The 14,828-nt window shown below is 46.7% G+C and overlaps 1 protein-coding gene across 1 annotated transcript in view; it reads left to right on the forward strand.

The window, feature by feature from the left end:
* Nucleotides 1-14,828, forward strand: part of GIGYF2 (GRB10 interacting GYF protein 2) — a 1,757,193-nt gene that overhangs the window by 1,247,917 nt on the left and 494,448 nt on the right. The window contains exons 19-20 of the mRNA XM_078666006.1: nt 2,384-2,481; nt 2,809-3,024. Coding sequence (XP_078522132.1) covers nt 2,384-2,481; nt 2,809-3,024 — 314 coding nt within the window. The remainder of the gene's footprint in view (nt 1-2,383; nt 2,482-2,808; nt 3,025-14,828) is intronic.

Here is a 14,828-nt window from a genome sequence, read left to right on the forward strand (position 1 = left end):
TACCTGCATAATGTGCCCATGTCTGAGATTTGTAAAGGGCGACCTGGAGGTCTGTCCATACATTTACCAGACATTACTGTCTAGATTCTGACACGAGAGCAGATACCCAGGTGGGCCAGGCCTCCATGAGGAATCTGTTTAACAGCTGAGTTATTGGCTGTTATGGCTTGGTTGGGTCATGTACTTCTCATTTACCTGCAGGTGGTTGATGGGCTTGCTATTCTATTCAGTGCTTATGACTATTGATGAGGATCCCCTGGAAGAGAAGGATACGTTACTTACCTGTAATCCTAGTTCTCTTCCAGGGGTATCATCATCAAAGTCATAAGCAACCCACCCGCCTCCCCAGGTAAATGAGATTCGGTACTATTACAATCTTGTGGTTGAGCCCTGTCTTCAGGGTTATGCAAAGAACAACTGACCTAACTGTCACCCCTGAGGCATGATGGGAAGCCTGGGGTCATGGCTGCCTTAAAGGCACGGTGCCAGTTTTTTGTTGATAATGGTTTCATTTTCTATGCTATTGTTTTACAATGCAGCCTGAGGGCTAACAATGTCTATTTATAAGCAATTTTCAGGATTTATGAGTGGTTTTACTCATTAAAACACAAAGTTCAAGGGTTATTTGACCTAATGTGTTTTTTGTTTCCTTACTAATTGCAGTGCATGTATATGTGTTTACATTGTTTTAGCCTCAGTTGAGGAGCAGCATTGGTGTGAGAAAAATGCTATATGTACATACATATATGTGGAGCGAGATATGTTTTTTACATATATATTTTTATATTGTTTCCGGGGTCCCGCACATGGGCGGGAATATTCAGTGCTTATGACTTTGATGAGGATACCCCTGGAAGAGAACTAGGATTACAGGTAAGTAACTTATCCTTCCTCACCTGCTTCTCCTGTGACTACACTGTCAAAGAGCTGGCACTGAATATTTGCTTTTTTTGTTACCCAGTATCACTCATACCATTGGAATCGCAGAGGTTCTACAAGACAAATGAGGCATGGGGAAATATTGTGCAGTATTTTATGCATTTGTTGGAATGTAATTTATACTATGTGCCATGAAGGGTTCACTTATCCACTGTAATGAGCCACAGAAGGGTTGAGATAGTGGAGGGGAGTTTGAGAGTAGATGTTTCTCCATTCTTTTCATTTTGAGATTTTTAATGACTGTAAAACAGATGTATCTTCTGCGTTGAGTTCCATCACCAACTTGGAACTTGAATATAATTTTGTCAAATTGTAATTAAAGCTCCATTTAAACTAAGGCACAAGATCGGTCCGAAACAAATACTTTAAAAACTGCATTTTTAATTGTGATTTCATCACTACATAGTTAGTGCGCCAAGGGCCAACCGTATAAGAACCATACTTTTAATATTCACATGTTAATGTGACATGAATACAAACTAAATGTATTACAAAGGAGGTTTCAAATTTCCATTTGATCTAGTCTATCATTTGCCTTCTTTCTTTCAACAGCCCAATGTGCCAGCAGGAATGTTTGCATGCTTTAAGTGTTAGTATTAAAGTCATGAATTACCTACTAGGTACAAAGGTGGCCAAGACAACTGAAAGTCTTTGTCGCACAAAAGTTATTGGAATGCCTTTTACCAAGGGAACTATACCATTGTGGATTTTTTTATGCAATTCAAATGTGTTAATTTCATGGTAGACAAAACACTATTGGTTAAACCAAGAGCACATGCAACAAGAAAAACGAAAGAGCTGCATTAGTCAACATGAGGCATTGTAACCACAGTCACTAATACTTGCACTACTGTGTGAAGTACATCAAGGCGAGAAGCTCAAGTGGGGAAAGCTATCTTGGGGAATTTATTTAGAACTACTTGCACATTATTGCTCCTCCACTTATACTGCTATAATCAATGTACAGCATGAGGAGAGAGTCATCTTGTAAAATAAACTAGTTACTAACCTCTTAGAGTAGATTTCATGTTTGAAACTCTTCTAGATGTACATGCATACACAAAATATCTAAAGAGGTAGTGGGCTAAAGCATGGCATTCAAAGTGACCCATATTGATCCATCTAGGTTTTTACCCCTAAAGCGAGATTTACTACAATAACATGTTGGACCCAACCACATGGTGGCATACTAATACAGAATAAGTGACTGTAGAAGAGTTTAAAGCTGCACATTCTACTGTTGTAAGTCAGTATCTAGTTTAATTTTCATGTATTTCCTTTCAGGGATTATACATACATTGACTTGATTGGTTAGCAATGTGCCAGAACTTTAGCCTCAGCAAGAGCACCCACCGTTCTCCTTTTGCCCGATGTCAAACTAATACAGATCCTTGCTAATACTTCTTTTATTAATGTACTGAGTAAATCCCTCTTTTTTTTGTAGAATGGGAAGGCAACAGTGTTTGGGATCTCCCTGCAGATGCTATGCCTCCAGAGCCATCTCCTGAACAGCTTCAACTTGAAAAGGCCAAGGCGGCAAAGGTCAGCATCAGCAAATAATGATTTCCTGCACTACTCAATCAAAGCATTCACTATGTTTAGTTTCCTCTTTTGTCCCTTCCTATTTCAAATGTACTATACGCAAGTATTGTACACTTTACGATACAGCTGAGGTGTGAGTTATTGGTGTTTCTGAATCTTTTTATAAGCATGGCTTCTTTGTACTGGTTGTAGAGGATCAGTTAGTTGTTGTAGATGTGTAATATTGTGGTCTGTTGCAAAGAAGGATTTACTTGTATGACTCATCCAGAGCTGTGGCAGATTCTTAGCTGCAGATCCCCTCTTCAGTAACATAATGTATGGTTGCAGCTTGAGCAGGAGAGGAGAGATGAGGAATTAAGAGCCAAGCAGCAACAGGAGAAGGAGGAGGAGCAGAAACGTCAAGAGGAGCTGCGCAGACAGCAAGAAGAATTGCGCCAGCAGCAAGAGGAGCTGCGCCGTCAACAGGAGGAACTCCTTAAGCGTCAGCAGGAAGAGGAAGAAAGAAAATGCCGAGAGGAAAAGGAGTTAGCGAGAAGGAAACAGGTCAGAAATATGCAAAACATATTTGGGGGAGAGGGGGTGTCATTTTTCAAGCTAACAGGTGAGAAACTTGAGCCATAGAGGACAAATATTCAAGATTTAAACACTATGGTTTGTTTTTTACGAAACACCAGAATGGAAAGCACCGAACAAAAGGCGCTAAATGATAGGACTTTGGCTTGAGTTTTGCTGATTAAGTCTGAACAATACTTTCTTTTGTGGAATCGGAAGAGTGTAAGGCGGAAATTGGCGGTCATACCTGTACCACACTACAACACTCAAAATGTAAAGGCAGCTCAGCCTCTTATTAAAGTTTAAAGATTGGTTTTATCTCTAGTAGTAGCTTATTCTTGAAAGAAGAATGAAACTAGTCTATGGATAGAAAACAAAAAAGTTCAGCTGCAAAGTGGATCAGATTCGCTAATCTTCCACTTTGAAAAGTGCTGCCAAATCGGCTTCAACTGGAAAAGCAGCCTTTTCTAAATAGTCTTCGAAGGGTTTGCTGAAAACTACCATTAGAAAAAGGAACATTGCCGTCAACCCATTACAAGACCCTATTGTGTCTCAGTCTCTAGATCTTGACATAGACTGCCTGAAATCTCCAGTAAACGGGGTCTATCACAGAAAAGTAGAAATTAACTTAATTTCATGAGTTGAAAACATTTCAAATTTCTATCCCCCTGTAGGAAGCTGTCTCTGTATATACTGTACCAAAGTAAGGTATAGTGTGCATATAGTCCAGGGGTTCCCCCGAGGTCTAGCAGAGGATAAGTTAGATAATCACCTACAACTCTGTTTGTGATAGTGTGGTCGAGCAGTTAGGCTTTTCAAGAGTGTGTATGAAGCATTTGTTGTATTCACTCAATCAAGAACTGCTGGCACACGCTCAGAGACTGAATCCAGAGCAATTAAGTAAGTATAAAAAAGTATACTTCTATTTTATTTCTAGAACCAAGTAGGACTTGGCACAGGTAAGTGTAGGTGCTCTGCTTTCAAATGCAATTCTGTACCAGAAAATGTAGTCGTGGTTGAAGTTGAAATTATTACAGGTTTGTATTTGCTTTTAAAACCATTCAGAATACTGGGAAATTGCTTTAGATTACTGTTGCGTTACTTTTCAGTTATTTTTACTTCTCAGGTGGTATGCCTAGATATCTCACCATGGGTCTTACAAAACACAGGTAAGTATGACAGTTTTTGGTTGAAAGAAAGGTACTTTGGTGTTCATTTAAAAAGTCAGTTAAACTCTTGGAAAGTTTTTGGGACAAAAATTATAACATTGGTTCCAGTGGGAGAAAAGAATGTTATTGGTTTGCAGGTAAGTAAACTTCGTGCAAGAATAGCTTTTTAGGGTTAGAAGCAAGGTTCAAGCAGGCACTTAAATCGTACCACCAGCGGCACTAGGGCGGCTGGGTGCAGGGTGCAGGGACCCAATGCTAGCCAATGCAGCTAGGGGTCTATCGGTCAGGGGCTGCCCACGAGCAGGCCACTGGGTTGTGGGAGCAAAGGTCCTGGTGAAAGTATCAGTACTGCAGGGACCAACAATCCGCACAGGAGCTACACCACCAGCGGCACTTAGGTGGCCGTATGCAGAGTGCCAAGGAGACATCGGGAGCCCTGTTGGTTTCAATGGAGATCTCAAGTTCAAAAGAAATGCTGCAGGCTCAGTCAAGGATGTTTCCAGAGAGCGACCACTGGCAGGAGAGGTAAGCTGGATTCTGGGGGAAGGCCTGGACACCGTCAGTTGGGCTACCCAAGGCTGTAAGGCGTCGGATGCAGGGGTGTCTTTAGGCATTGGTTCTTCTTACTAGCTCCGGTTGCGATCGGGGGACCCCACGGGTTCGAAGCTTCAGGCGTCGATCTGAAGCTCGAGGAAGGTCCGGTGTCGCCAGATCCCAGGTCAGGATAACTGTGGAGACCACGTTGTGGGGTTGGGCCACACAAACTCTGGCATCAGGTGCAGAGTGGTGCAGAACCACGGAGCCACCTGGATCCGTGTTCTGTATTGAAGTCTTTCGTTGAGTAGATCCAGTGCTCCGGAAGACAGCTGTTCTGGTGAAGGCAGGGCTGGTTCTCCGGGTTCTGGATGGCTGCTCACTGCAGGACACGCCGGGGGTTTGCTATTTGCAGGTCATCGTCTGGACAGGTTGGTAGGGCTGGGGCCAAAGCAGTTGGTGTCCTCTTCCTTCATCAGCACAGCTCTTCAGTCTTTCGTTCTTCTCTAACCTGAGGAGGGAAGGTTCAGGGTTGCCCCTCAATACTAAGTTTAGGGGTGTTACAGGGGTGTGAAGGTTTGAATTAATAGGTGGGTACACCCCCTATTATTCCACCCTACAGTTGGAGGGTGGCTGAGCCTCTCTCTAAATGGCTGTCTCCCCCTCATCTTCAGTATGGAGGGGACTGAGATGGGGTTGGCAAAGGTGGGCATTCCTTTCTTCCTCACTTCATTTTCCTGCCCAAAGTGGGGGTCAGAACCGATCGGAGCCAGTTACTGAGGGCAGCAAAAGGCAGGGTTGGCTCACAAAGGCGGCAGGCCTTAGAAGCTTCCCCTTCGTTGACCCAGCCCATCCTGAGGGAGGAGGAATGACACCTCTAACCAGGATGGGCTTTGTTTCTGGACCCAGAAAGCAGAGGCCCTCTATCCAGGGGTGCAGAAACCTGTCTGGTGGTGGGAAATGGCAGGTAGCCATTCAGGAACCACATTAGGGCTGGTCATTTTTTAGGGGGCATCTCTAAGATGCCCTCTGAGTGCATTATGAATTAAAACCAACACTGGCATCAGTGTGGGTTTAATGTGCTGAGAAGTTTCCTACCAAACTTTACAGGTGTCAGTAAAGCCATAATGGAACTGTAGAGTGCGTAGTGACCAACTCCCAGACCATATACTCTTTATGGCTTTACTGCACTTACAATGTCTAAGAATGGACTCGGACACTGTAGGGGGCACAGTGCTCTGGCAACTGCACCCTCACCTGGGGTCTAGTGCACCTTGCTAGAGGGGTGATTTACCTAGGCCACGGACAGCGGATAGTGCCATGTCAACTCTTCACTTTTCTCTGCACAAAACAGGCAGCCTGCGATGGCAGAGTGTGGGTTTTTTGGAGCAGGGCCCTTAAGCGTGGCACTTCCCTGGTCACAGTGCCCTTGGTACCCATGGTGACTTTTACAAGGGGCTTACCTGTGGCCAGAGATGTGCCAATTGTGGGTACAAAGTTAATTGTTATTGTAATTACATTTATATAGTGCTTACTACCCCTGACGAGGCGTCAAAGCGCTTTTTCGGCAAGTAGCATGCTACTCCGGGACCCATAGAGGATTAGTGTTGAATTAGTATAGTGAAACATGCAAGTACATTTTAAGTGGTGGATAGGTTAGTCACTTATTTGGATTTGGAATGATAGCAGAAGGATAGAGGAGGACGAATGTTTGTATTTATATAGCGCTTGTTGGCGCACGCTATTCAGGAAGCCTACAAAGGATTAGTGCTGAATTAATATGGTGAAATATGAAGTAATTTCAGTGGTGGATATTAGTCCGTTCTCTTCCAGGGGATCCTCATCAATAGTCATGCATTAGAATATTCCCGCCCATGCGCGGGACCCCGGAAACACTATATTATATGTGCCCCACATATATATACTCCTATATATATACATATATATATCACTCCAACCTTTGCCCCATCTTCAAAGACGCTACTCCACATGGAATGATTCACTGAATCTTTTTATTCGAAACCACACCAGTGCCTCCAATTACAATTATTCACTGTCCCAACGCGTTTCAGAGCGCCTGCTCCTTCTTCATGGGGGGATTTTGACCAACACGGAGGTGCTGCAATTTCGTTTCCGCTTTTAAACATGCACTCCCAGTAGCATGTCGGGAATTGTAGTGTACTTTTACCCCTCCAGTGGGGTCCGTGATACTTGGTCAAAAGTATTGCATCCATTTTTAAAACAATGTTTGTGACCCTCCAGTGGGCCTCAGAGATACCAGTGCGGCTTGGCTTAAAGAAATTCCACGTGCTGCAATCAGGCTGAAAGGGTTTCTGCCCGCAGCCCCGTACTTCCTTTACACGGGCGGTGCATCTTTCACGGCTAGGACGCGCCGTGTAAACATCACGCCAACCTTTGCCCCATCTTCAAAGACGCTACTCCACATGGAATGATTCACTGAATCTTTTTATTCGAAACCACACCAGTGCCTCCAATTACAATTATTCACTGTCCCAACGCGTTTCTGAGCGCCTGCTCCTTCTTCATGGGGGGGATTTTGACCAACACGGAGGTGCTGCAATTTCGTTTCCGCTTTTAAACATGCACTCCCAGGTGAGTAGCATGTCGGGAATTGTAGTGTACTTTTACCCCTCCAGTGGGGTCCGTGATACTTGGTCAAAAGTATTGCATCCATTTTTAAAACAATGTTTGTGACCCTCCAGTGGGCCTCAGAGATACCAGTGCGGCTTGGCTTAAAGAAATTCCATGTGCTGCAATCAGGCTGAAAGGGTTTCTGCCGGCAGCCCCGTACTTCCTTTACACGGGCGGTGCATCTTTCATGGCTAGGACGTGCCGTGTAAACATCACTCCAACCTTTGCCCCATCTTCAAAGACGCTACTCCACATGGAATGATTCACTGAATCTTTTTATTCGAAACCACACCAGTGCCTCCAATTACAATTATTCACTGTCCCAGCGCGTTTCAGAGCGCCTGCTCCTTCTTCATGGGGGTATTTTGACCAACACGGAAGTGCTGCAATTTCGTTTCCGCTTTTAAACATGCACTCCCAGGTGAGTAGCATGTCGGGAATTGTAGTGTACTTTTACCCTGTGAATAATTGTAATTGGAGGCACTGGTGTGGTTTCGAATAAAAAGATTCAGTGAATCATTCCATGTGGAGTAGCGTCTTTGAAGATGGGGCAAAGGTTGGAGTGTTTATATATATATATATATATATATATATATATATATATATATATATATATATATATATGTATATATATATATGTATATATATATATAAAAACAAGCAATTGCAGCCAAAATCACAATAGAGCTGGATTATCCTGTAAAGAATTTCCACCATACATGAAACATATGCATTAGAAACATGAAAAACAACATCAAAGATTGTTTTAAAACTGTTTTAATGCTGAAAAAGCAGTAGAAATTCTTATTGTATCCTGAAAGCATAGAAAGCTCCCAGGCTGCATTGCAAACACAGTCGAAAAGCTAACCTGTAGCTGCATGCTACAAAAAAACTGACATTGTGCCTTTAAGGCACTCATGACCCCCAGTATCCCATCATGCCTCAGGGGTGACAGTTGGGTCAGTTGTTCTTTCCGGCTCCTTCAGGAAGGATCCTGGTTACACAGCTCCACTCTTTTTCTGTTTTCTGACAGAAAATTCTCTCAGTTTTCTACATTACTTCGACGTTTTTCATCTAGTCAAGTAGGTTTTCTCTTGTTGGTTGGCATTTTCATCTTGATATGCCTTCCCTTTTTGACAAGTGCCCTTCTTGTGGCAAGAAGAAGGCAAAGACGGACAGCCATGAGGTATGCATCTTTTGCCTACCTGAAGAACATGACCCTAGGACCTGCCCTCACTGTGAGTCCCTGTCATCAAGAACTTTGAAAGACAAGGAGAGAATTTGAGTCTATGGCCTAGCCCATAGGTCTTCTAGAGGGAGGTACCCAGCCAAGAAGAGCTCCAAGAGGTCCAGAGAACCTTCAAAGGGCGAGTCTTCTCGTCCTGCAGCTTCAGCGTCGGGCTCGGCGCTCAGAAAGGAGCAACGGGTGGGTCATTCTTCGAAAAAACGGCGTTTATCACCGTCGACGGCGGGCTGGCCGTCAAGAAGATCAGGTATGTCGTCGTCGAGATGTCAAGACCCTCCGCCATCGTTAACTCGGCGACGATCGGCGTTGAGAGATAAGACCCCTCCGCCGTCGTCAACCAGGCGGCGATCGGCCTCGAGGGGCGTTACACCTCCGCCGTCGTCAACCAGGCGACGACCGGCGTCGAGAAGTGTGACTCCGCCGACGTCAACCAGGCGACGTTCTGCGTCGAGGGGTAAGGAGCCTCCGCCTTAGTCGTCGTCGCGACGTTCGGCGTCGAGAGCTGGCTCACCTCCGTCGTCGCAGGCTAAACGACCGACGTCGAGAGCCCCAAGTCCTCCGCCGTCGACAACTAGGCGTCGATCGACGTCGAGGAGGAGATCTTCGTCGACGTCGCGTGGACGTTCGGCGTCGAGGGCGACCAATACCCCTCTGCCGACGTCACGTAGACATTCGAAGTCAAAGGAAGCTCCGTCGCCGGCCACACAACGCTGCTCGACGTCGAGAGACCATTCCTCACGCCGTTCGCCGTCGAGGCACACGATGTCGAGATCGCCTGATCCACAGGCGCCACAGAGACAGTTGGCGTCGAATGAAAGGACTCCGTCGACGGTGGGGCAGCACCGGTCGACGTCGAGAGGTCATCATCGCTCGGAGTCAAGGCATGCGCCTTCAGAGCATTCGCCGTCGAGGCGCCGTGAACGGTCCAGATCGCCGTCAAGACACCATGAACGAAGATCCAGGGATGGTTCAGTGAATCAGCCTCCCGTCACTCTTCTGGTTCTTCCAGATCAAGATCCAGAAGTCCTGCCCGCAGATCTAGAAGTCCTACCCGCAGACCTCCCACTGATGGTGTGCAGTTGTCTCCCAGATGGAATACGCCTCCCCTCTGCACAATTGGCGAGACTCAGGTGCTACAAGAAGGCTGCAGGAATATGTCAGCCCAGTACACAGATCTCCTCTGCAAAGACTGGTCGAGGAAGTAGACAGTCGCAGCCCTCCCAGGCGCAGAGAAAGTTCGCCTGTGAGGCGAGCTGCATCTCGTTCCCCTGCACGAGAAGAACGCACAGGGAGGTCTCACGAGATGAGGCTCGATCGTTCCCCTAGATGGGAGGTACCCGCCAGAAGATCTCGGGAAAGGAGGGCTTGAACACCAGCTACTTCTCCTACCTCCTCTACCCGCTCTTCCATACGGGATTACTCTCCCACTTTGGTTGATAGCCCTGTCTCTAGGGTTTCCCCGGTGGACGATATCAACACCTATCATGATGTCTTACAGAGGGGGGCACTGAAATTAAACATCGAGCTGTCTGTGCCACAGGTCTCCACGACAGTGATCTTTGAGACTCTTCACCAAAAGTCGGGGTCTCGTCCAGTGCTACTGTTGGTCCCAGGGATCATGGATCCTGTCAATGATGTGTTCCTGGCTCCAGCATCAGCAAAAGCGGTGCCGGCTCGCATCCAAAAGAAGTATAAGGCCGCACCCTCTGACCCGATCTTTGTGAAAGCGGACCCGCCCGCCGACTCAGTAGTCGTGGCGGCGGCACGAAATACCCACTCAGTCTCTCCCTCCTCCTCAACTCCTCCTGATAAGGAGAGCAAGTTGCAAGACTTGTGGGGCCGCAAGGTCTGCAGTTCTGCCGCTTTGACGCTGAAGGTTTCTAGCGCGGCTGCGCTTTTAGGCAGGTACGATAGAGCCTTGTGGGACTCAATGGAGCGTTTTAAGTCAAAATTGCCTAAGGAGGACCAACAAGACTTCGAGGAGACCCTGACGGAAGGAAGTCTGGTGGCTAACCAGATAATTAGCACTGCTGCAGACAGAGCAATACTGGCGGGACATTCATATGCCCATGGAGTATGTGCCAGACGTTCATCGTGGCTGCGCCTGACAGGCCTCAAGCCTGTGTGCGCAGCAGCGCATTCTGAACCTCCCGTTTACCGGAACATCTCTCTTCGGCCAGCACACGGAAGACGAGATGAGTCGGATGAAAGCCGAGCTCGACACCGTCAAGGCAGTCGGCTTAGAAAAAAAGGAGTTTAAACGCCGTTTCAAGTCCGGCAGAGGGGCTCAACAGAGGGTTCAAACCCCTCAGTGGTCCCAAAATAAGACCAAGGGCAAAACCCAGTTTCGGGGTGGTAAAGCCAACCGAGGGGGAGGTCACCAGCAGTCCTCTACCTCGACGAGAGGAGGAAAACAATGAGCACTGGCTTCCTCTAGCGCCGTTGTCCACTCCAGTGGGAGGAAGTGTTTCAACACATCTGGCAGAGTGGGGCAGCATCACGAACGATCCGTGGGTGCTGAATACACTGCGCAATGGATATGCTCTTCGTTTCCGTGCGCCTCAACAGGACATTCCCCCAAAGAAATCTCGTCCGCACCAACTCGATCTGCTCCGAAAAGAGGTGAAGGCTCTTCTCCTAAAACAAGCTATAGAAGAGGTGCCTCCCTCACAAAGGGGAAAAGGAGTCTACTCCAGATACTTTCTTGTCCCCAAAAAGGATCAGGAAAACAAGTTCCGGCCTATCCTGGATCTTCGTGTTCTGAACAAGAACATAGTCAAGGAGAAGTTCTGCATGCTTGCTCTTCACCAAATATGTCCACATCTGCAAGTGGGAGATTGGATGTGTTCGATGGACTTGCAAGATGCCTACTTCCACATTCCAATTGCCATGCGACATCGGAAGTTCTTAAGGTTTCTGGTGGGCAGCAAACACTACCAGTACAGGGTCCTGCCTTTCGGGCTAAAGTCAGCGCAGAGAGTCTTCACCAAATGCATGGCAGTGGTGGCAGCCTGCCTGCACAAAAGAGGACTTTTCGTCTATCCCTACCTGGACGACTGGCTCCTAAAAGGCCCATCTCCTCATCACTTAGAGAACGACTTTCACCTTTGCCTGCTACAATTGCAAGGCTCGGCCTCCACGTTAACATGGAGAAGTCAGTACAACTACCGACCCAATCCATTCACTACCTGGGCTCCGTTCTGGATACAAAATTGGGAAAAGCGTATCCTTCGGAGGAGGGACTATTTTCTATGCAGCAAAAGTGCAGAGTTCTACTACAGTCCCACAATCCAACAGCGCGTCTAGTAGCGTCTCTGCTGGGTTCCATGGCGTCCTGCATCTTCCTGATTCCTCACGCCAGGCTGAGGATGCGACTTTTGCAGCAGGCTCTGGAGGATCAATGGGATCAGTCGACGGGGCTCTGGGAAGACCGGATCTATCTTTCCCAGGTGACGAAGACTTCCATCAAATGGTGGACTCACCCTCGCAACCTTCTGGTGGGAGTACCTTTTCACCAACCTCTCCCGACACAGTCTATAGTCACAGACGCGTCTCTCCAAGGCTGGGGAGCACACATGGGGTGTCTGCAGATTCAAGGAAGGTGGTCAGCAAAAGAACAGACCTACCATATCAACATGCTGGAGCTTCGAGCAGTCCATCTGGCTCTAAAGTCCTTCCTTCCTGCACTCGAATCACACTCAGTTCTGATACAAACGGACAATACGACGACCATGTTCTACCTGAACAAGCCGGGCGGAACTCTGTTGCGTCCTCTCTCTCTGGAGGCACAAGCCATATGGCACTGGCTGCTTGCCCGGAACCTTACAGTAGTGGCGGTGCACCTCCCAGGAGAGCTAAATATCAAGGCCGACCCACTCAGCAGGCACTTCGAAGATCAGCCAGACTGGGTGCTGCACGACGAGGTGGTGGCAGACCTCTTCCATTGCTGGGGTCGTCCAGAAATAGATCTGTTCGCGGACGACGAAAACTCAAAATGCCACGCCTTCGCGTCCAGATTCCACCGTCCAGGGACAAAGGGGGAATGCCCTTTTGATGGACTGGTCAGGGACATTTGCTTACGCATTTCCTCCTATGCCCCTGATTCCGAAGGTGGTGTCCAACCTCATCAGATCCAGCATGACCATGACCCTGGTAGCCCCGGACTGGCCTCGGCAGTGGTGGTACCCGGACCTTCTACAGCTGTCGGTGCTTCCACCCAGGAGACTGCCCTGCAGGCCGGACCTGTTGATCAAGATTGGGGGGGGGGATTCTTCATCCCAACCTTCCCTCACTGCACTTAACAGCATGGCTCCTGAGGTCCTACAATACGGACATTTAAATTTGCCAACTGATTGTATGCACATTTTAAAGGAAGCGAAACGACCCTCCACAAGAACGTCTTATGCGTTTAAGTGGAAGAGGGTTTTTCTTTGGTGCAGAGAACGTCACTTTGATCCCTCATCAGCACAGGAGGAGGTGATTCTGCCTTACTTGTTGTACTTAGCAAGATCTGGTCTTAAATATGCTTCGATCAGGGTGCACCTCTCGGCCATTATGGCTTATAGGAAGTCTCCTACTCAGCCCTCCTTCTTCCAGATGGAGGTGGTCAAGGACTTCTTACAGGGGTTGAAGAAAGTGTACCCCCCTGTTAGAAACCCTTCTCCTCTGTGGGAATTAAACCTAGTGTTGTCTAAGTTGAAGGACCCCCCATTTGAACCCATCCACAGATCTTCCCTGCAACACCTTTCGTGGAAGGCTGCTTTTCTAGTTGCAATTACATCAGCGCGCAGAGTAAGTGAGATACAGGCGCTGTGTACCAAAGAACCCTACACTGTTTTCCATCACAACAGAGTAGTCTTAAGGGCGCATCCATCCTTTTTACCTAAGGTCGTCTCTGATTTTCATATAAATCAGTCTATTTCTCTTCCTTCTTTTTTTCCAAACCCTACGACCCCGGATGAGCGGTCGCTGCACTCTTTAGATCTCAAGAGTCCTTACATTTTATTTGGAAAAGACCAAAGAAAGTAGGAAGACGGACCAATTGTTTATCAACTACGGTCCACTGAGGACGGGCTTTACAGCTGCCCAAAGATCCATCTCCAGATGGATCGTCTCCTGTATTAAATTGGCTTATCAGCTTGCAGGCAGGCCCTTACTTTTGTCACCTAAAGCACACTCTACTAGGGGGAAAGCGGCAACATTAGCTTTGCTGCATGATGTCCCTATGTCAGAGATTTGCAAGGCTGCAACCTGGAGATCAGTTCATACCTTTACAAGGCATTACTGCCTAGAATCTGATTCCAGGACTGATACTCAAGTAGGACAAGCCTCTTTGAGGAATCTATTTGGATAGCCTGCGGCCTGTACAAGCTTAGTTTTTCTAGGCTTAGTAATGTTATTACTGTATTGTTACTCTTTTGCCCGCAGGGAGATGAGGTGAGGCTCGCTATTCTATTCTAATGCTTATGACTATTGATGAGGATCGCCTGGAAGAGAAGGATTAGTTACTTACCTGTAATCCTAGTTCTCTTCCAGGGGTATCCTCATCAAAGTCATAAGCAACCCTCCCGCCTCCCCGGGCAAAGGATCTTTAATAATTTGGAGATATTGTTAACCTATTTGTTTCCATGGTTTTTCAGTCTCCGAAAAGAAAAACTGACCCAACTGTCACCCCTGAGGCATGATGGGATACTGGGGGTCATGAGTGCCTTAAAGGCACGGTGTCAGTTTTTTGTAGCATGCAGCTACAGGTTAGCTTTTCAGTCTTTTTAGACTGTGTGTTTGCAATGCAGCCTGGGAGTTTCTATGCTTTCAGGATATAATAAGAATTTCTACTGCTTTTTCAGCATTAAAACAGTTTCAAAACAATCTTTGATGTTGTTTTTCATGTTTCTAATGCATATGTTTCATCTTTGGTGGAAATTCTTTACAGCATAATCCAGCTCTATTGTGATTTTGGCTGCAATTGCTTGTATATATGTGTGTATATATATATATATATATATATATATATATATATATATATATATATATTAATCACACAAGGTTCGCCCAAAAGAAAGGAAGCCACAAGCAGGTAAATGTTTCAGTTTCTTTATGGAGCCAACCTGCCAGCAAACAGCAACGAGAACATTACCATCAGTTCTTCAGGCAGCCAAACGCGTTTCGAGAATCTCTGTTCTCTTTGTCAATGG

Source organism: Lissotriton helveticus, chromosome 11 (assembly GCF_964261635.1).
Source record: "Lissotriton helveticus chromosome 11, aLisHel1.1, whole genome shotgun sequence".
Lineage (NCBI taxonomy): Eukaryota > Metazoa > Chordata > Amphibia > Caudata > Salamandridae > Lissotriton > Lissotriton helveticus.